This window comes from Schistocerca cancellata, chromosome 7 (genome assembly GCF_023864275.1).
Source record: "Schistocerca cancellata isolate TAMUIC-IGC-003103 chromosome 7, iqSchCanc2.1, whole genome shotgun sequence".
NCBI lineage: Eukaryota > Metazoa > Arthropoda > Insecta > Orthoptera > Acrididae > Schistocerca > Schistocerca cancellata.
The window spans coordinates 542,609,715-542,633,390 of NC_064632.1; the positions used below are offsets into that span (position 1 = coordinate 542,609,715).

The following is a 23,676-nucleotide window of genomic DNA, read 5'->3' on the forward strand; positions in this document are numbered from 1 at the left end:
TGAACCTGATGCCAATTTAAAATATAATTTATTTCATGACATTTTTGTAAATGCATTTGAAAACTGCTTCCCCAAGAAAATAGTTAAATATACTCATAAGAAACCTTGTAACAAACCATGGCTTACTAAGGGTATAAAAATATCTTGTAACCGGAAAAGGGAAATGTATCTGACAGCAAGAAAGAGTAGTGACCCAGAAACTATCAAACATTATAAAAACTACTGTGTTATATTAAGAAAAGTTATTAAAAAATCCAGAAGTATGTGTATCATGTCTGAAATCAGCAACTCTGATAATAAAATTAAAACAATTTGGAATATTATTAAAAGAGAAACAGGTCAACCAAGAGCACAGGAAGACAGTATTACCATCAAATTGAATGAAAACTTTACGAACAAAAAGTCAGATGTTGAAAATATTTTTAATAATCATTTTCTAAATGTTGTGGATATAGTAGGATCCATGTGTTCATTAGAAGATGCTAGGCTGTTAATGGAAGAGGCCATACCTATGCAATTTGATACAATTGAAATCTCACCCACTTCTCCCACTGAAATTAGGAAAATAATAAACTTGCTTAAAAGCAAAAACTCACATGGAATTGATGGCATTTCCAGCAAAATACTAAAAGCTTGTTCTCAACAGATAAGTAAGATTCTCAGCCACCTGTGTAATAGCTCTCTGCAACAGGGCATTTTCCCTGATAGACTGAAATATGCTATTGTTATACCTTTGCATAAAAAGGGGGATAGATCTGATGTCAACAATTACCGTCCAAATCCCTTCTAACAGCTTTATCCAAAATTTTTGAGAAAGTAATGTATTCAAGAGTAGCTTCACATATCTGTAACAATGAAGTACTAACAAAATGTCAGTTTGGTTTCCAGAAAGGTTTTTCAACAGAAAATGCCATATATGCTTTCACCAATCAAATTTTGAATGATCTGAATAACCGAACACCACCCATTGGGATTTTTTGTGATCTCTCAACGGCTTTTGATTGTGTAAATCATGAAATTCTGCTAGACAAGCTCAAGTATTGTGGCATGAGGGGGACAGTGCACAAATGGTTTAATTCGTACCTAACTGGAAGAGTGCAGAAAGTTGAAATAAGTAGTTCTCATACTATGCAAAGATCAGCACATTCCTCAAACTGGGGAAATATCAAGAATGGGGTTCCACAAGGGTCAGTCTTGGGTCCTTTGTTGTTCTTAATATATATTAATGACTTGCCATGAAGAGGCAAAGTTAGTTCTCTTTGCTGATGATACAAGTATAGTAATCACACCTGGCAAACAAGAATTAACTGATGAGATTGTCAATACTGTCTTTCAGAAAATTACTAAGTGGTTCCTTGTAAACGGACTCTCACTGAATTTTGATAAGACACAGTACATACATTTCCGTACAGTGAATGGTATGACGCCATTAATAAATATAGACCTTAATCAGAAGCATATAGCTAAGATAGAATATTCCAAATTTTTAGGTGTGTCCATTGATGAGAGATTAAATTGGAAGAAACACATTGATGATCTGCTGAAACATTTGAGTTCAGCTACTTATGCAATAAGGGTCATTGCAAATTTTGGTTATAAACATCTTAGTAAATTAGCTTACTACGCCTATTTTCACTCATTGATTTCATACGGCATCATACTTTGGGGTAATTCATCACTGAGGAATAAAGTATTTATTGCACAAAAGCGTGTAATCAGAATAATAGCTGGAGTCCACCCAAGATCATCCTGCAGACATTTATTTAAGGATCTAGGGATATTCACAGTAGCTTCTCAGTATATATACTCTCTTATGAAATTTGTTATTAACAACCAAACCCAATTCAAAAGTAATAGCAGTGTGCATAACTACAATACTAGGAGAAAGGATGATCTTCACTATTCAAGATTAAATCTAACTTTGGCACAGAAAGGGGTGAATTATACTGGCACTAAATTCTTTGGTCACTTACCAAATAGTACCAAAAGTCTGACAGACAACCAACAAGTATTTAAGAAGAAATTAAAAGAATTTCTGAATGACAACTCCTTCTACTCCATAGAGGAATTTTTAGATATAAATTTTAAAAAAATAATTAAAAAAATAAAAAATAAAAATAAAAAAACACAAAAAATGAAAAAGTTGCTATATTAACTTAAGTATGTTGTTAAATTAACTTAATTATGTCATGTATTGGAAAATTTGACTCGTTCCACATCATTATGAAATATCGTATTCATGATCCATGGAACTAGTATTAATCTAATCTAATCTAATCTAACCTGCTTGATTACAAAAGTTGTTAAAAATGAGTGTCATGGCGATGCTGCATAATTAATCACGTAAGATCTGAAGATGGTCTTTTAGAAGATCATCTAAAAATTAAAAATTAAAACAAATGCGATCACGACTGTGTTTATCAAAATAAACAATAAATACTGTTAACATCACAGAAAAACATATGCCCATAAGTCTTCGTAATAAAAGACATACTACAAAGATCTTCCGATGACGACTGCATAGTGACTGATATCGCGACAATTCAGTTCTACATAGCAATTTATACTTTTGCAAAATGCTCCCGAAGCTATTTGTTCGAATTTATGACCACCATAACATCGGATTTTTACAGAGAGGAAGAGTGTGGGCAAACTGCTTACATTGACATTTCGTATCATAATAAACCGTTTTTACAAAAACTGAATATGTTTTTCAAAAAGATAATAATAATTCTTTCAAAGTTTCATTTATCGTCACATAAATTAATTTCGGAAAATAATCAAGTCCACACGCCATTAGTTATAAATGATATATAAAAAAAAAGAAATGACAATTTTTGTAGGGACAAAATTTGTTTGTAAAGTGAAATCTACAGCATGCCCACGTTTCTGTACTATAACGTGTTCATGTCATAGTTCGCAAAAATGTTTAATAATATTATAGACAAATTTGGAAAAGAGTATAATTTCAGTAATAATTGAGAGCATAGTGTACTTGCGTAAAGACCATGAATTTCGTACTTTACTACCGAAACCACAACAAATATTGCCAAACCCAATAATCTTGGTTTATTATAGAGTGGAAGCGGATCACATAAGGGCCTGGAAGTTGCAATATCACCTTATTTACTTACGTGTTATTTCACTGAATAGACAACTGCATCTGTGTCATTTATTCAAAAACAGTCTTAATCGCATTTATTTTTATTATACCGCCAACCGGCTTCAACCTGACGTAGGGGTCATCTTTTGGGCGTTTACACTGTGAAATTATAGATACCCGTCAGAAAGACTCCATTATACAACAGATAAAATTACGTAAATTTAAAATATGTTACCCATTGGTCGACTGGTGGTGGTGTCACTCCTGTCTACATAACGGCAGGAAACTATGCGAGACTAACTCTTCGTATCGGTTTAAATAGCGTACTGAGATGACGTGAAAAGACGGGAACACCCCCAGCGGCGATCAACGGCATTTAATACAGTTTATTATATGTAATTACTAGTCACCTTGGTTTAACATAAATTTAAGTGACAGTAAATAACAGAAAACGGAACCATTCCATTTAAAAAGAGTTACAATTATAGTGTTAATTATAAAATAATAACAAATGTTCCGAAGTAAATTCGTAAAATTCATAAAATTATATTGCATTATGTGCCATAATATAAAGTAAAACAATTTGCGACACACAAAAACTGCTGTCGTCTTGTGTTATAATATATCTATTCGTACATTTATGTAGAAAACATTTGAGACAATTTACTGATATACGCTTTATAATCCATGGCAATGGGGTCCTCACCACAAGGAGTAGAGGACGTTGTCGTCACTCCATATTACCCAGTTTAGTAAATTGACTCAAATGTTTTCTATGCAAATGTACGAATAGATATATTATAATACAAGACGATAGCACTTTTTGTGTCACAAATTGTTTTTATATTATTGCACATAATGTAATATACTTTTACGAATTTTACGAGTTTACTACGGAACATTTGTTGTTATTTTATAATTAACAATATTATTGTAACTCTTTTTAAATGGAATGCTTCCGATTTCTGTTATTTACTGTCACTTAACTTTACGAGGTGCATTCAAGTTCTAAGACCTCCGATTTTTTTTCTCCGGACTGGAAAGAGATAGAAACATGCGCATTGTTTTGAAATGAGGCTGTGTTCATTGTCAATACGTCCTAGAGACGGCAGCACTGTACGGCGGATGGAATTTTACCGTCAGGGGCGAGAATGAGAACTGTTTTAAATACTTAAAATGGCGACGTTTTCCTTACTTGAACAGCGTGCAATCATTCGTTTTCTGAATTTGCATGGTGTGAAACCAATTGAAATTCATTGACAGTTGAAGGAGACATGTGGTGATGGAGTTATGGATGTGTCGAAAGTGCGTTCGTGCGTGTGACAGTTTAATGAAGGCAGAACATCGTGTGACAACAAACCGAAACATCCTCGGGCTCGCACAAACCGGTCTGACGACATGATCGAGAAAGTGGAGAGAATTGTTTTGGGGGATCGCCGAATGACTGTTGAACAGATCGCCATCAGAGTTGGCGTTTCTGTGGATTCTGTGCACACAATCCTGCATGACGAACTGAAAATGGGAAAAGTGTCATCCAGGTGGGTGCCACGAATGCTGACGGATGACCACATGGCTACCCGTGTGGCATGTTGCCAAGCAATGTTGACGCGCAACGACAGCATGAATGGCACTTTCTTTTGGTCGGTTGTGACAATGGATGAGATGTGGATGCCATTTTTCAATCCAGAAACAAAGGGCCAGTCAGCTCAATGGAAGCACACAGATTCACCGCCACCAAAAAAATTTCGGATAACCGCCAGTGCTGAAAAAATGATGGTGTCCATGTTCTGGGACAGCGAGTGCGTAATCCCTACCCATTGCGTTCCAAAGGGCACTACGGTAACAGATGCATCCTACGAAAATGTTCTGAAGAACAAATTCCTTCCTGCACTGCAACAAAAACGTCCGGGAAGGGCTGCGCGTGTGCTGTTTCACCAAGATAACGCACCCGCACATCGAGCTAACGTTACACAACAGTTTCTTCGTGATAACAACTTTGAAGTGATTCCTCATGCTCCCTACTCACCTGACCTGTCTCCTAGTGACTTTTGGATTTTTCCAACAATGAAAGACACTTTCCGTGGCCGCACATTCACCAGCCGTGCTGCTATTGCCTCAGCGATTTTCCAGTGGTCAAAACAGACTCCGCCGACCGGAGTGGCCGTGCGGGTCTAGGCGCTACAGTCTGGAGCCGAGCGACCGCTACGGCCGCAGGTTCGAATCCTGCCTTGGGCATGGATGTGTGTGATGTCCTTAGGTTAGTTAGGTTTAATTAGTTCTAAGTTCTAGGCGACTGATGACCTAAGAAGTTAAGTCGCATAGTGCTCAGAGCCATTTGAGCCCAAACAGACTCCTAAAGTAGCCATCGCCGCTGCAATGGAATCATGGCGTCAGCGTTGTGAAAAATGTGTACGTCTGCAGGGCGATTACGTCGAGAAGTAACGGCCAGTTTCATCGATTTCGGGTGATTAGTTAATCAGAAAAAAATCGTAGGCCTTAGAACTTGAATGCACCTCGTATGTTAAACCAAGGTGACTAGTAATTACATATAATAAACTGTATAAATGCCGTTGATGGCCGCTGGGGGTGTTGCTGTCTATTCACGTGATCTCAGCACGCTATTTAAACCGATACGAAGAGTCATGTAGACAGGAGTGACACCACCAGCAGTCGACCAGTGGGTAACATATTTTAAATTTACGTAATTTTAGCTTTTGTATAATGGAGTCTTTCTGACGGGTATCTATAATTTCACAGTGTAAACGCCCAGAGGATGACTCGTACGTTGGATTGAAACCGGTTGGCGGTATAGTAATAATAAATGCGATTAAGACTTTTTTGAGTAATTGATTAATCATACTAATCGCTGCTTCATCTCCACAACTATGTTGTCCAAAAGTCTATGCTCCTGTGTGACTTGCGGCCGTTGTCGCGCCCTGTTGCAGCCACGCTGGCGGCTGCCGGTGCCCCAGCGCCTTCTCGGCGCGCCGTCTCCAGGGCGGCTCCAGCTGCCGCTGCGAGTGCTTCGGCCACCACGCCGGCTGCGCCCGCCTGCGCCGCGGCAAGGACTACTTCTCCACCAGGGACAAGTAGTGAGTACCCGCCACCAGTGACTCCGACCTGGGGCCCTATTCTGTGTCGTTCATACCCATCGGTGTAGTTGGTTAGTCTCGGTACTGACGTCATTTCCGGTTCTTTATCGAAATATCCTATTCAGTAAGCTTCTGAGACCTGTTACCGAACGGTCCTCCCACCGATTTTACGACAATTGTACCGAGAGTTTTTGGATTTCGGTGTGGTCTTGTCGATCGGTGAGCTGTGATTTATGTACACCTATAATTTCTTATTTTAAACATATTTAGCGGTTTTAGCTTTGGATTTAGTGATTGTGTTACTAAAGAATCTCCAGACGACGCATCCAGCTGGAAAGTGAGTTCCTAATAGACTATTTTTCTTTGTTAGAAATATGGTTAGGTTAGCTTGTTACTGTGAATGATCACATAAAAAAAAGTTTCTGTCTATATTCTCTCAAAATACGGGTTATTTTTATGCAAATCAGAGTTTAAAGCTCATTAAATATCAAGACATCGGCTCTGCATACGTATATTACATGAGTCTGAACTGACGTTACTAGTGACTTTGTATACGTCTTCCCGCAAATGGTTTAGTCAGTAATTATCGAAACGTGTTTACAACTTTCAAGTAACGATGGAAAGCAATTATGTAAAGCCTGATATTGAAAACCTTCCAAACTATCAGTCATTTATGACTTAGGCAGCACCGTTTGGCAACGAAGTCAGCCTACGTTCCTCTGCACAATAGAATAAGAATTGAGGGCTGAGTTTCTGTTGTTTGTCGTGGCCAAGTGGTTAGCGCGCGGGAATGCGCATGGGTGGATGACAAAATTTTTTTTTCCTCTTCATACATGCAAACGTTCTGAGACACTGTTATTCGTGTAAGGTAACATTTTTCTGCAATATTCGTTATTACTTACATACACTCCTGGAAATTGAAATAAGAACACCGTGAATTCATTGTCCCAGGAAGGGGAAACTTTATTGACACATTCCTGGGGTCAGATACATCACATGATCACACTGACAGAACCACAGGCACATAGACACAGGCAACAGAGCATGCACAATGTCGGCACTAGTACAGTGTATATCCACCTTTCGCAGCAATGCAGGCTGCTATTCTCCCATGGAGACGATCGTAGAGATGCTGGATGTAGTCCTGTGGAACGGCTTGCCATGCCATTTCCACCTGGCGCCTCAGTTGGACCAGCGTTCGTGCTGGACGTGCAGACCGCGTGAGACGACGCTTCATCCAGTCCCAAACATGCTCAATGGGGGACAGATCCGGAGATCTTGCTGGCCAGGGTAGTTGACTTACACCTTCTAGAGCACGTTGGATGGCACGGGATACATGCGGACGTGCATTGTCCTGTTGGAACAGCAAGTTCCCTTGCCGGTCTAGGAATGGTAGAACGATGGGTTCGATGACGGTTTGGATGTACCGTGCACTATTCAGTGTCCCCTCGACGATCACCAGTGGTGTACGGCCAGTGTAGGAGATCGCTCCCCACACCATGATGCCGGGTGTTGGCCCTGTGTGCCTCGATCGTATGCAGTCCTGATTATGGCGCTCACCTGCACGGCGCCAAACACGCATACGACCATCATTGGCACCAAGGCAGAAGCGACTCTCATCGCTGAAGACGACACGTCTCCATTCGTCCCTCCATTCACGCCTGTCGCGACACCACTGGAGGCGGGCTGCACGATGTTGGGGCGTGAGCGGAAGACGGCCTAACGGTGTGCGGGACCGTAGCCCAGCTTCATGGAGACGGTTGCGAATGGTCCTCGCTGATACCCCAGGAGCAACAGTGTCCCTAATTTGCTGGGAAGTGGCGGTGCGGTCCCCTACGGCACTGCGTAGGATCCTACGGTCTTGGCATGCATCCGTGCGTCGCTGCGGTCCGGTCCCAGGTCGACGGGCACGTGCACCTTCCGCCGAACACTGGCGACAACATCGATGTACTGTGGAGACCTCACGCCCCACGTGTTGAGAAATTCGGCGGTACGTCCACCCGGCCTCCCGCATGCCCACTATACGCCCTCGCTCAAAGTCCGTCAACTGCACATACGGTTCACGTCCACGCTGTCGCGGCATGCTACCAGTGTTAAAGACTGCGATGGAGCTCCGTATGCCACGGCAAACTGGCTGACACTGACGGCGGCGGTGCACAAATGCTGCGCAGCTAGCGCCATTCGACGGCCAACACCGCGGTTCCTGGTGTGTCCGCTGTGCCGTGCGTGTGATCATTGCTTGTACAGCCCTCTCGCAGTGTCCGGAGCAAGTATGGTGGGTCTGACACACCGGTGTCAATGTGTTCTTTTTTCCATTTCCAGGAGTGTATAAGAGCGCACTTCCTCGGTAATGATTTCGTGATTTATGTGTGTTTAAAAAACTAAATTGCTGAAGATGAAATTGCTGTGAGTTAAACAACCGACAGTGACATTTATATTTTTTCTTGTCAGAAATAATTCTCCATTTTTTTCCGAATATGTACCGATTTCCTAGTTGCGGTTAGACAGAAATGTAAGAGCACTACTTAAATTACTAGGAATGTAACTAGGAGCAGTCGTCTTCATAATCTTGCTTGTCACAAGTATTTATCTGCCATCGAATCCTCAACAACAGTAGACAGAGATGAAAGACCTCCTCCGTAATATTTTTAGACTGTAGCACCATATACGAAACATTTTCATTCATGAGATGCATGTTATAAACTTCGACTAACTGCAGGAACTCTCGGAAATGCGTTTTTTCAATTTTGTTTTTGAGACCCAAATCGTTGACGTATCATATAGGGAAGTGGGCTACTTAATCATTTGGATCTCTAGGAGCGAGTTATAACAACATTCTGTTTATCTTCTTATTCTTTAAAACTCTCAGAATCAATGTTTCGGGTGTTTTTATAGATGCATTAGTACAATGTGGACTACACACTATTCCTAACTCATTTTCCGAAACGTAAAATCCAAAACCCGATGTCAGTGTGAATGGGAAGATGACGTAATGCGGCATTTACGACAGTCTGCAGAATACAGTCAAATACGCTATCGTTATTATGCATGCATGGAAACATGAGGTCAGGGAAACTGTAAAAATTTCAATGCATTTCAGCTGAGAATCATGGAAATGGATATAGTGCGCCTGATACTTTTAAGGAGGAGGCAAGGGCAATGAAGGCAGGTACGTCAGCTCGATGGAATGTGGCGTCATGCGTTATGGCAACGTAAACGCAGTTTTCGGTACTTGGAAGAATAGCACGCCTGTGTCGTCTGCTAGCCGCTTTGTGTTAGTGACACTGTGCACGCTGCAGTGCGCATGCGCGGATCTACGGCCGCTTGATTTTGATTGGCTTGCGCGACGCGAACCGACAACAGCGCTTCGGTTTTCTAGACCCGAACGGTATCGCTACCGAAATGCATACTGAATACTGCAAGGGCTCTAATTCGAGTACTAGACCGTTCGGTGCTCTTGAGTGCCGAAACGATCGTCACAATGGCGGAAAGATACAGAATAGGCACCCTGAAGTAGAAAGTCATCAAAGATCGGCTCTGGGATCCAGAAAGAGTGTACAGGAGAGTGAAACATGTTATGAAGCTTCCTCACTGATTAAAACTATGGACGGGATCGACTCTCGAATGCACAACCTTGCCGTTCGGGGGCAGTTCTTCTTCCGGCTGAGTCATTCGGCCACGATTTGCGAACCGTCCTCGGCGGTACCCCTCTCCTACTGTCCAAGCTTCGAAAGCTAATGCTCCAGTTTCGGGTCTCGATTTCGGACTCGTCTTATTTGGCCACGACTTACTCAGTAACATGGATACGTAATACCTGGCGAAGAGTATCTGGCGTTGATAAACAACTGAAAGATTTGAAAGCAAGTAAAGCAGGTTCGGATGGAATTACAGTTCGATTTTACAAACGGTATTGCCCCCTTACCTTGCTTGCGATTATCGTGAATCTCTATCCCAGCACGAAGTCCCAAGCGACTGAAAAAAGTGAAGGTGACTCCTGTATATAAGAAGCGTAAAAGAACGGGACCGCAAAATTACAGACTAGCTTCGGTCTGCTGCAGAATACTTGAACATATTCTCAGTTACGAGGGTGAGTCAAATGAACACCTTAAATGTTTTTAAATATTATTTACTGTGAAGAAGTCGTACAAAGCTGTATCACTTTTCAACGTAGTCTCCCCCACGCTCAATGCCAGTCCTGCAGCGCTTACAAAGTGCATGAATTCCTTTAGAAAAAATTCTTTTGGTAGTCCGCGCAATCACTCGTGCACCGCGTGGCGTACCTCTTCATCAGAACTAATCTATAAACATGCTGCAATGTGATTCAGTGTCACTCGGCGGTTTTCCTTCACTATGGCTTCAACTGCTGCAATGTTCTGTGGAGTCACAACTCGTTGCGCTTGACCTGGACGAGGAGCATCTTCCACTGAAGTCACACCATTTGCGAACTTACTACTCCATTCGTAGACTTGCTGCTGTGACAAACATGCATCACCGTACTGAACCTTCATTCGTCGATGAATTTCAATAGGTTTCACATCTTCACTACGCAAAAACCGAATAACAGAACGCTGTTCTTCCCTGGTGCAAGTAGCAAGTGGGGCGGCCATGTTTATACTGATACTGTGACGTAGACTTGGCCACTGTTTCTATGTTTCGATACAGTGTATCGATACGTGGAACTGTTTCAGTGTTTCGGAACGGCTGTGCTTCACTGTTTCGAAACAGTGGTGTTTCATTCCGCCCCTGTCTCGGATAACCCGACCCGATTCGATCTCGAGCCAGACACAGAAACTGTATCGTTGTTTCAAAATAAGGCTGTGCTTGGAACGGACTAATTGTATCGAAACAGTGATGTTTCATTCCGCTCTGTGTCGGACGAGATTCGGGCTCGGCACAGGTACTGAAACACTTTCAAGAGTGTCGAAATCTTTCTGATAAGCAATAGCTTGAAGCTTAAGATATCCGAAAATAAAGCTTCGTTTCTAGCTGACAGCCCTATTCCGAAATGGCGTAACATCTGCTTTATAAACACTAACCAAACAATAAAATAAAGCATAGTATTCACATTCAAAGTAATAAATATGTGAAAATCATTCAGTTAAATTACACTTTTTTTATAACATACGCTTCCCTGTTGATGTACAGTAATCATATTAAGAAACGCACGTAAGCCTACAACATTTTGAATAAAAAAAGGCGTAGAGTGACAGTTATTAGACATACACATAAATTTGATGTTGGTATAATTGCAAGCAATCTGTTTTTTTTTTTTTTTTTTACTTTATTGTCATTTTAATGCCTATACAATAAGCAGGCTGGCAGCAGCACACTACGCTGCTCTTCAGCCAAATGAGACAGAAGCACAAAAAACAGGAGAAAAACAGAAAAGTCACAAAACGGTGGGCGATAAAATAGGAGACACAGAGAGACAAACATGGAGCCGTTCACACTTGACGATAAACCACACTGCAAACTGTTGAGACGACGCACAGACACTGAAGAAGACGATGGCACTGGTGAACAACGGAGCGTGACGGGAAACACTGAACACGAAACACGACGGCACACACAAGACACTGATGGCGGCGATCTCCGGCGCGCGAAAGTCCACGTAGCGTGTGCGAGTCCGGGGACCTGCCAAGAGTGGAACAGGGGGGAGGTGGGGGGAGAGGGGAGAATAGGATGCCAACGGCGGGGGAGACGGGGGCAAGAGGGAGAGGGACAGGGGAGGGGGGCCCGGGGGAGAAGGGGAGAGAAAAGGAGGAGGGAGGGAAAAAGGGAGAGAAGGGAGGGAGGGTGCCCGGAGGAGCAAGCACGGGAGGAGGGCGGGAGGATCAAAGTTGGTAGGAGGGGTAGATGGAGGGGAGGAGGGCATCATCAGGGAGGGGGAGCTGGCGGAAGCCACCTTGGGAGAGGGTAAGGAGGGTGGAGAGATGGAGACCGGGTGGGACATGAGAGTACAGGCGCGGCAGCGGGCGGGGGTGGGAGAGGTTCGGGGAGACGAGCGGGTGGGGAGGATCGAGTTTACGGGAGGTGTAGAGGATTCGTATCCTTTCGAGGAAGAGGAGGAGGTGAGGGAAGGGGATAAGATCATACAGGATCCGCGTGGGGGAGGGGAGACGGATGCGATAGGCAAGGCGGAGAGCATGGCGTTCAAGGATTTGGAGGGATTTATAAAAGGAAGGGGGGGCGGAGATCCAGGCGGGATGGGCGTAACAGAGGATAGGGCGGATGAGGGACTTATAGGTGTGTAGGATGGTGGAGGGGTCCAGACCCCACGTACGGCCGGAAAGGAGCTTGAGGAGACGGAGTCGGGAACGTGCCTTGGCTTGGATTGTCTGGAGATGGGGAGTCCAGGAGAGGCGACGGTCGAGGGTGACGCCAAGGTACTTAAGGGTGGGGGTGAGAGCGATGGGACGGCCATAAACGGTGAGATAGAAATCAAGGAGGCGGAAGGAAGGGGTGGTTTTGCCTACAATGATCGCCTGGGTTTTGGAAGGATTGACCGTGAGCAACCACTGGTTGCACCAAGCGGTGAACCGGTCAAGATGGGATTGGAGAAGGTGTTGGGAGCGTTGCAGGGTGGGGGCAAGGGCAAGGAAGGCGGTGTCATCGGCAAACTGGAGAAGGTGGACGGGGGGTGGCGGCGGCGGCATGTCCGCCGTGTACAACAAGTACAGAAGGGGGGAGAGGACGGAGCCTTGGGGCACACCGGCGGAGGGGAAAAAGGTGTAGGAATCGGAGTTATGGATGGTGACATAGGAAGGACGGCGGGAGAGAAAGGAACCGATCAGACGAACGTAGTTAGTGGGAAGGGCGAAGGTTTGGAGCTTGAAGAGGAGACCGGAGTGCCATACGCGGTCATAGGCGCGTTCGAGGTCAAGAGAGAGGAAGATGGCGGAGCGACGGGAATTGAGCTGTTCGGAAAGGAGATGAGTGAGGTGAAGGAGAAGATCGTCGGAAGAGAAGGACGGCCGAAAGCCACACTGGGTAACGGGGAGGAGGCGGTGCTGGCGGAGATGCTGGTGGATGCGGCGGGTGAGGATAGATTCCAGGACCTTGCTGAAGACCGAGGTAAGGCTGATGGGACGGTAGGAGGAGACGGCGGACGGCGGTTTGCCAGGTTTGAGGAACATGAGGATACGAGAGGTTTTCCACAGGGCGGGGTAGTAACCAGTGGACAGGACTACATTGTAGAGCCTGGCCAGGGTGGAGAGGAAAGAGACAGGAGCTTCACGAAGGTGACGGTAGGTGACACGATCGTGACCAGGAGCGGTGTTGCGTTTGGTGCGGAGTGTAGTAATGAGATCCTGTGTAGTGATGGGGGCGTTAAGTTCCGTGTGTGGAATGTTGTCCAAGTACTGGAAACCAGGAGCGAGGGGAGGGACAGAGGTGTCAGTTCGATCGCGGATATCTGGGAAGAGGGAGTAATCGAACCGGGGATCATCAGGGATGGAAAACACATCGGACAGGTAGGAGGCAAAGTGGTTGGCCTTACTAAGGGCGTCAGGGAAGGGGTGGTCATCGTGGAGAAGAGGATAGTAGGGGGAGGGCTTAGTTCCGGTAAGGCGACGGAAGGCGGTCCAGAACTTGGACGAGTTGATGGGGAGGGTAGCATTTAAACGGGTGCATGTCTGTCGCCAGTCCCGGCGTTTCTTAGCCGCGAGCAAATTTCGAATGTGTCGCTGTAGTTGCCGGTGGCGTCTTAGGGTGTCCGGGTCACGCGTGCGGAGGAAGGCACGGTAGAGACGACGGGATTCACGGAGGAGGAGGACGGCCTGTGGTGGTAAGGTAGGACGGTGGGGGTGGATGGCAACAGTAGGGACGTGGGCCTCCACGGCCTCAGACAAGGTCTGCTGGAGAAAGGAGGCGGCATGGGAGACATCATCGGGATGGCGGTAGGCGAGAGGGTGGCTTTCGACCTGAGTGGAGAGGGTATCCCGGTAGGCATCCCAGTTGGCACGGGAATAGTCATGGATGTACTTGGGGGGAGGGTCATGACGAGGGTCGGGGCGGGGGCGACGACCGTCTGAAACGGTGAGGAGGACAGGGAGATGGTCACTACCAATAGGCTCCAGGACATCCACCGTAATGCGACCAAGGAGGTTGGGGGAGGAAAGAATAACATCGGGAGTGGAATTGGATTCGGGGCGGGTGTGCTGGGGGATGGGGACGAGGTCGCCTTGAAGGGAGGAGAGGAACCGATGCCACCGCCGCAACTGGGCAGCGGAGCGACTATGGATGTTGAGGTCGGCGGCGATCACATAGGAGGAGAAGGTACGGTCGATGTGGGAGAGGAAGTCGAAAGGAAGAGGGGCGTTGGGGCGGACATAGATGGTGGCACAGGTAACGGTAAGGCCGGGGAAGAAGAGACTAAGGATCAGGTGTTCGGTGGGGTCGGGAAGGAGAGGTTGGAGCCGAACGGGGATCTGGCGGTGGTGGCCAATGGCAACTACGCCACGCGCAACTGGGAGGGGATTATCGGAGCGGTGGAGGAGATAGGGGGAGGTGTGGATGGAGTGGTGGGGTTGGAGGAAGGTTTCATTGAGGAGGAAGGCATCCACACGGTGGGTAGCAAGGGTGTGCAGGAAGAGGTTCTTGTTGGCGGGAAGGGAGCGGATATTGTTGAAAAGGATACGATGCTGTCGCGCCATGATAAGGATTTAGACGAGGGTGTCAAGGCGGGAGAAGGTGAAATGGGCCTGGTTATTGGAATAGGTGGCGTACATTTTAAGGTGGAATATGGAATGGGCGGCGAGGGAGATCTGTTGGAGGGTGTGGGGGCGCTGAAAGGGATGGACGTTTTGGAGGACAATGGTGAGGAACCTGATGATGTCCTCAGCAGTGGGGGGGGGACGAAGGGAATTGCCAGGAGGGGTGGGGGCGTCCAGGGGACGGACAGGGACGTTGAGTTCAGGGGTGGTGGGAGGGGGCCGGGCTTTACATTTTTGGGAGTAGGTAGGGTGGGGGAGGCTGCAGGTATTACAGGAGGGAGGGGATTGGAGGTTGGGGCACTGCCGGAGGAAGTGCGCTTGGCGACAATGCGGGCATGTGGGGGCCTCGCGGCACTCGGCTGTTGTGTGTGCATTGTAGCGCAGACATCTCTGGCAGCGCAGGGATTGAGGGGGGGAACGGGAGGGGTCGACTTTGTACCGCTGATTGAAGAGGAGGGCACCCTCCTTCAGGAGACGGTCAATGGAGGGGGCGTCCTCAGAGAACACCCGCATAAGGCGGGTGGGGCCGGTCGCGTTAAAAATGCGGCGGACTGCCCGCACCTCCAGGGTGGGATGGGCCTTCAGCTCCGCCAACACCTCCTCCTCCGTGATCAACGAGCTAAGCCGAGTGATCACGGCGGTGAGGGTCGGCGGGCGACGCGGGGGTTGGGGTTGGCGGGTAGGAGATGGGGAGGGAGCAGGGGTGAGGGAGGCGTTAGGGCCAAAACGGGTGATGGGGAGGCGGGAGAGGATGTCAGTATGGAGGGTTGGGCTGGGGGAGGAGATAAGAACGGAATCCCGTCTGGGAGTAAGGAGAGAGATGGGGGCGCCAGGGAAATGTTGGCGGAGGAGGAGGGAGAGATTCCGGGCCTCGAGGAATGAAGGATCGGGACGGGACAGGAGATATTTGTAGAGACCGGGTGGGGAGGAGGAGGAGGAGGAGGAGGGAGCGGGGCCTGGTGGGGAGACGTCCATGGCATTTTGGGGTGGGGATGGGGGGCGGGGTGGAGCCTTTTTAGGAGCAGAGGGAGTGGGGGCGGCACTAGGGCGTTTGACAGCGGCAGATGGGCGGGTGGTGATAAGAGGGACGGGAACAATGGGGAGGTGGTGGGAAGGGGCAGGTCCCGCACGGACGCAGCAGTCGGCGCCGGAGATAATGACTGTGACGGCGCAGGCGAAGGTGGCAGTGACGGCGACGGTGAAGTCGATGAAGATGGCGGTGGTGGTGGAGGCGGCGGTGACGGCGATGGCGACGGGGAGAGCTGGGCGTGGGCAGTGGCCCGACGGGCCACCACCCTAGCCGGAGCTGCAGTGACAGGCTGGGGGAGTGGGGGGAAGGGATCAGAACGAGAGGAGGAAGCGGGAGAGGGGGCGACAAAGAGCGAGGGCGAAGGGATAGAGAGGAGGGGAGGGATGGAAGGAGGGGGGTGGGACTGGGCACACCAAGTGATTGTGGTGGAGGCGGCGGAAGGGGACGTATACACGATGGCGGTGGTGGTAGTAGTGACGGTGGTGGTGGGGGCGGACATGACGACAAGAAGAAGAAAGAAAAAACACAGCACTAAAAGGACAGGACCCACACACTGGGAGACGGCGGACGGACGGCGGACGGACGGCGGCGGCGACGGCGACGGCGACGGCGACGGCGAGAGGCAGGGACGCTGCTGCCGCGGACGGGGCCGGGGCGGCGGCGGCGGCGGCGGCTGCTGCTGCTGCTGCTGCTGGCTGGACTGCTGCGGGCTGGACTAGTGCTGGCAGGACTGCTGCTGCCACCGGAGGGCTGGCAGGCTGGCTGGCTGGCTGGCTGACCACTGCTGCAGGCCGGGACCGCGAACTGCTGCTGCTGCTGCGGGCTGGCTGGCTGGCTGGCTGGCTGGCTGGCTGGCTGGCACCTGTAACCCCTAACACTTCGATTAGCGCGAAAATTGCACTATCGAAGGGCGGTAACCTTTCGGTGTACCGCCGGAGATGCAAGCAATCTGTTTGACATGTCACTAGTAGTGTAATGTTGAACGGGAAGGGCTGGGAAGCATGGTGAATTTATAGTAACGGTTCGAAACACCATGAAAGACAAAATTTTTTCTGTTATATTTTGTTATTTATTCGGTTATTTATTCGAATTATTTGGCATTATTTGTGAGACTATAGTCACTGTGCCTATTATCCACAATGATTCCCTTTGTGTGCATGGAAATTAGCAGGATGGGTATATTACCCATACTAACGGAATGTGGGAATCCCAGTAGCATATCCGTTGTTTCTGCAATTTGCTCCCACCTCCAGTTCCGTTCGTGGTGGCTCTTCTGTCTTCAGCTATGGCTGTCCTCAGCCAACTGAAAAGTATGAAAGTCACACGACACGAAAGCAGCGCATTTGCTGCAGAAATACGAAACTGCCAAGACGCCTAAGCGATTTCATACTTTCTGCGATATGATTGGCGCTCTCGCACCTCATTTGTGTTTATATGGACATACTTATACAGTAGACAATCAAGATGATAAAATGTGTAGGTTTATTAGATTACAAAACACAAACTGTTTCACTGTTTCGAAACATCGTATCGAAACATTACATTGTACTGTTTCATTTGTTTCGAAACAGTTACGTGTTTCAGTTTGCCCATCTCTACTGCGACGGTATGTGTGCATCGGCACTATGCTGCCACCTACAGGCCATTCTGCGCACTGTTTGTAGCACGCTTACCAACTCACAGGACAACGGGGCGAAATTTCGATTTATTATTACAAATTTAAGGTTTTCATTTGACTCACCCTCGTAGAATATAATAAACTTTCTTGACATTGAGAAGCTTTATGTCTACGAATCAGCATGGTTTTAGAAGGCATCGCTCGTGCTGAACTCAGCTTTCTTTTTCTTTTTTTTTTTTTTTTCCTTTTTTCCTTTATTGAATTTCAATTCCACCCGAAGGGGGCGGGCTAGCAGCAGCTTAGTATGCCGCTCTTCAGCCTACAGACTTTGTGAGAAAGATCAAGAGAATAAATAATAAAAAACAGGCGATAAAATCGGAGACTTAAAGAGTAACATGGCGTAAAGAAATCGTGGAACTTAAAACAAAGAACAGAGGGATGATGATGCTAATAAAATACATACGAAGCAGACAGGGAAAACAATAGACAATTAAAAAACACGGCGACAGTCTGGATTCTGTTCGCAAAAGACATAAAATTCACACCTAGCGACAGCATGGGTTCTGTTCGCAACATGAGAAAGACAAACAACACTGAATAGTCACTGGAACACTGCACTAAAAAGTTGGCAAATGTGACATACCACAGTCGAGAGCAGGTGGGGGAAACTGGACAGAAGATGGGAAAACAAAAAAGGGGGGAAAGGAGAGTAAAAGCGAAGGGGGGAACCGGGAAAGGAGCTGATGGAGGATGAGGACCCATAAGAGGGGTGGGGGGCAGACGCGACAGGGAGTGGGTTAGGCAGAGGAGGGGAATACAAAAGGACTTGGGGGGGGGGAGAAGGGAGGTAGGGAGAGGTTTAGTGGGGAGAAAACAGGACGGAAGGGGGGGGATGAAGGGGCAACAAGCACATTCCGTGTTTCTGGATTTGTGGGAAGCATTTGACATGGTGTCCTATTGCAGGCTATTAAAGAAGGTACGAATACATCGAATAAGTTCTCAGGTATGTGAGTGGCTGAAAGACTTCTTAAATCAGGGCCGGTCAGAAATTCTGCACGCGTGCGGTGCTCTTGCACATGTGCAACTTCCGGGTGACAGCGTGCACGCCGCAGCCGTCAGCGTTCATGTAGTGAATGTTTCTATGCACAGATGTCGATCCTCTGTTGCACAAAGTGCGTTATCGACACCTCTTATGTACAACCCAACCTGGGCTGTAACTGTAAGATCTGTTGCTTCATCGAGCGCAACAGAGAAAGCAACAAAGTATTTAACCTTATTTATTAGCTGCCTGTGCAGATCACCGGCCATAGCACTGATACATCTTGTCACTGTTTGTTTGGATAGACTGATTTCTTGAAACCTGCTAACGTTCGTGGGACACACAAGTTCTGCAGCACCAATCAGACACCGTTTCACAAACTCCCCTTCGGAAAAGGGTTTCCCAGATTGTGCAATTCTTAATGCGATTTTAAAACTTGCTCGCAGTGAAGATTTAGAGTGGTTGTCATTCTCGAAAATTGAAAACAGTACATTGTACAGCGTACAGTAAAACAGACATAAATGTAACACAAGAAACTAAGAGTTCAAGAAGTATCAGTTACTTTGACGTACAGTAAAATCGAGTTGATGTGTCTCATCCATTTTCTGGACATTTAATTTTGCTTGCCGTTCTTCACTGTTGAGTACACTACACTTGTCTTTGTGATATGTATTGTAATGTCTTTCAATTGAAAACTTACGCTGGACGCCTATCATTCGGCGGCACGGCAAACACTGTGAGTTTTCACCAACGGCTACAAAAAGGAATTGCTGTTCCCAGTCATTTTTAAACGACAGAGAACATAGATCTCCCGTCCTTTGCTTTTTCACAGTACTTGGCATTTCTCAGTAGTTCTCTGTTAACGTTACGGCCACCAGGGATAAACGAGACTGGGTATGTTGCGCTCTTGCTTGTACCACATAAACAGGGAAGTGGAGCCGCCGCCATTCATTTAGGACACATGTCTAATAACAGATGTCGCTGTCGCACACGTGCGCACATGTGCAGCATTTCCGCACGTCTGCACACTGTGCAGCTTTTGGCCGGCCCTGTCTTAAATAATAGAACTCAGTATGTTGTCCCGGACGACGAGTGTTCATCAGAGACAGGGGTATCGCCAGGCGTGCCCCAGGGATGTGTGATAGGACCGCTATTGTTCTTTATACACGCAAATGATTTGGCGAACAGGGTGGGCAGCAGTCTGCGGTTGTTTGCTGATGAAACCGTGGTCTACGGTGAGGAGTCGAAATTTAGTGACTGTAGGAACATACAAGACGACTAAAGACAAAATTTCCAGTTGGTGTGATGAATGGCAGGCAGCCCTAAATGTGGAAAAATGTTAGTAAATGCGGATGAGTAGGAAGATAAAATCTGTATTGCTGGACAATAACTTTGAGATTTTCTGTTTTGAAGAAAATTATGTAAATAAACACAGGCTAGTGCCACCACTGTAGCCTTTTCCGGACTGAGAAGCATTTGCTTCCTCAGCACTATGTAAACAGCACTTATAATCCCAAATACATTTTCTATTACTCTTCTTGCCCTGCATGCTCTATAGTTAAAAATACGTTGCCAACTATTTTTTTCATGCAGACCTGGAAATGGTTTCACAATATTTTCCTCTAGGCCAAAGGCTTCGTCAGCGACGAAAACATATGGAACAGGCTTGCTCATACCAGGAAGAGGAGTCCTGCTTGACCACTCTTCCCTAAAATTCTCCCAATAAACCGAAGTCGATCATTCGCTTCCCTACTACGATTTTCACCTGCTTGTTGCACCTCATGCCGCTCTGCAACGTTCCGAGTTGGAAAGAGCGTGTGAAAATTGTGCTAGGGAAGGCGAATGTTCGATTTCGGTTTGTTGGGAGAGTTTTAGGGAATAGTGCTTCACGTGTAGAGGCGACAGCATACAGGACGCTGATGCCATCTGTTCAGGACGCTGATGCGACCTGTTCTTGAGTTCTACTCGAGGTTTTGGGATCCGTACCAGGTCCGATTGAAGGATGACATCGAAGCAATTCAGGGGACGGGTGGCTTGCACTTGTTACTGGTAGGTTCGAACAACGGGTAAGTGTTACGGAGATGTCTCGGGAGTCCCTGGAGGGAAGACGACGTTCTTTTCGAGAAACACTACTGAGAAAATTTAGAGAAACGGTATTTGAAGCTGACTGCAGAACATACATTGCGTGTAAGGACCACGAAGATAAGATACGACAGCTTAGCGCTCATGCGGACACATATACGCAGTCGTTTTTCGCGACTGCTACGGTCGCAGGTTCGAATCCTGCCTCGGGCATGGATGTGTGTGATGTCCTTAGGTTGGTTAGGTTTAAGTAGTTCTCAGTTCTAGGGGACTGATGACCACAGATGTTAAGTCCCATAGTGCTCAGAGCCATTTGAACCATTTTTTTTTGCAGTCGTTTTTCCCTCGCTCTGTTTGCGAGTGGAACAGGAAAGGAAATACCAACTAGAGGGTACTCTCTGCCACGAACCGCAAGGTGGCTAGCGGAATATCTATGTAGATATAGATGAATTATCCATCCTGACTCATCTGTACTAGACAAAAAATATGTACAACATTGATACTGGCCCAACTTAGGAGTCCGTTGAAGGACCATATTACGCTGTGTGTGCGGCAGTGGCTATTTCTGCAGCGGGGCAAGCAGTAGGAATTACTCCGTCTATGCCAGGGGCGGGCAAACGTTGCACGCGGCTCGTGAGCACACAGCGCTGCACGTGTGCTGCTCGCGTGCAATCGTCGAACGGGACAGTGCCGACAGCCTGCAGGTTGCGGCAGTGTAGTACCAGGCTAAGCTGCGGACGTTGAAGCGAAGCGACCACTACGTAGTGAACGTTGTATTTCAATAACCGGAAAATGCAGAGTGAATCGAGGAAACGGAGAATTGGATATTTGATATCTTTTAAAAAGGAATGGGAGAATCATTTGTTCTCTCTGGAAAAACGTGAAAATTGGAAATGTATAATATGTGACAGTATTCTCGCTGGTGAGCGGAAGTTAAATATTGAACGCCATTATAATAAATTTCAGTATGTTGCCGTTCTTAGTGCAATAAAAGAGGAATTTCTCAAGCGATTTGGGGATATATCTTACTTATCCCAAGGTTTTGAATAGTTCTCGAGAGAATCTGGTTTCTGTAGATGATATTCATCTCAGTTTGCAAATGGAATTAATAGATCTACAGTGTAATTCTCGTCTGAGAGACAAGTTTCTTTTGGCAAGGCGTGCAATAGATCTTTATCACGACTTTCCACAGCAAGAGTTTCCTCGTCTCCATCGTGAAGCCATGAAAATAGTCAATGTTGGGCTCGACATACTTTTGTGAGAGATTTTTTTCTGTTATGAAAATTAATAAGTCTCGGTTAAGAGCAAACATCAGTAAAATTTACGTAACTGTTTGCGTTTGTCTGTATGTAGAAATTTTGTTCCAGACATTAAACGTATTGTAAACTACACCTGTGATAATTAAACAAAACGTATCGTAGGTAATAGGTACTCTTTCAAACCATGATTACTTTCAAACACTCCTACTAACATTATGCCTTCATTTAATAAAGCAGGCCAAGAAAGAAAACGCATTACAGGGGAAGAAGCGGAGAGACGGTATGTTGGGGAGGGGTGACAAGCGGGTGGCCAGCTTGCCCCTGTGTGCACGCAGAACACCTGTTAACTGCACACGTGCATGTGCACCGCACACGTGCAGAATTCCTGCCCGCCCCTGGTCTAAGCTGTGCTGGTCAACACCCTCATTCAAAGTTAATTATGGACTATTTCAGTCATGCACCTTATATCGCCTGTGTGTTCATGGTGGCTTTTCTGGGAGGGACACGAAGTCAGCACTCTCCCTGAGTCGTCTGTATTCAGCAACGCGGATCTTCTTAATAGCCCACCTCAGGGGTCAAGTGTGAGTAGGCGACAGTGTTGTACATGGAGGATAGTGTACGTAGGAACATCTGATGCTTTGTGGTCGAAGTTTCAATCTAGTGACCGAGTTTAGAACCACATGAAGGAAGGCGCACAATAGATCACCATAAGCATTTCTGGCATTTTGTACTACTTTTATCGCTGCGAGGAATGAGGTTGTGTTCTGTGCAGCGTTTCTAGATTAGAGATTTATGTAATTAAACGCTGCATAATACACTATCTAGTTACATTAACGTGACCACTTGTCGAAAGCCTGAATAACCACCTTTCGCAGCGCAGATCGCTGATAGACGTGCAGGAAGGGAATCAGTGAGGTTGTGGAAGGTACCGACAAGGACGCGGAGCTTCCCGACTCCAGTGGCCATGATGGCCAGCCGCGCTCGGTTTCTCGATTGAAGACCCAAGACGCTAATCGCCCGATCGAGGTGCTCTTACAGGCTCTCGACTCCTTTTAAAACCTTGGAATTCGTCTCCAAGAGAGTACGGTTAACTCATCTACATCTACATCTACATGGATACTCTGCAAACCACATTTAAGTGCCTAGCAGAAGGTTCACCGAACCACCTTCACAGTTCTCTATTATTCCAATCTCGTATAGTGCGCGAAAAAGAATGAACACCTATATCTTTCCGTACGAGCTCTGATTTCCCTTATTTTATCATGGTGATCATTCCTCCCTATGCGTCAACAAAATATTTTCGCATTCGGAGGAGAAAGTTGGTGATTGGAATTTCGTGAGAAGATTCCGTCGCAACGAAAAACGCCTTTCTTTTAATGATTTCCAGCCCAAATCCTGTGACACTCTCTCCCATATTTCGTTATAATACAAAACGTGCTGCCCTTTTTTTGAACTTTTTCGATGTACTCCGCCAGTCCTATCTGGTAAGGACCTCACACCGCGCAGCAGTATTCTAAAAGAAAAAGCACATGCGTAATGTAGGCAATCTCCTTAGTAAGTCTGTTACATTTCATAAGCGTCCTTCCAATAAAACGCTGTCTTTGGTTAGCCTTCCCCACAACATTTTCTGGTGTTCTTTCCAAACTAAATTGTTCGTAATTGTAATACCTAGGTATTTAGTTGAATTTACGGCTTTTAGATTAGACTGATTTATCGTGTAACCGAAGTATAACGAGTTA

General features: G+C 46.5%; 1 protein-coding gene across 1 annotated transcript in view; it reads left to right on the forward strand.

The window, feature by feature from the left end:
* Positions 1-23,676, forward strand: part of LOC126092515 (uncharacterized) — a 698,582-nt gene that overhangs the window by 672,058 nt on the left and 2,848 nt on the right. Inside the window, exon 5 of the mRNA XM_049908142.1 lies at positions 6,049-6,195. Within this exon, the coding sequence (XP_049764099.1) occupies positions 6,049-6,195 (147 nt within the window). The remainder of the gene's footprint in view (positions 1-6,048; positions 6,196-23,676) is intronic.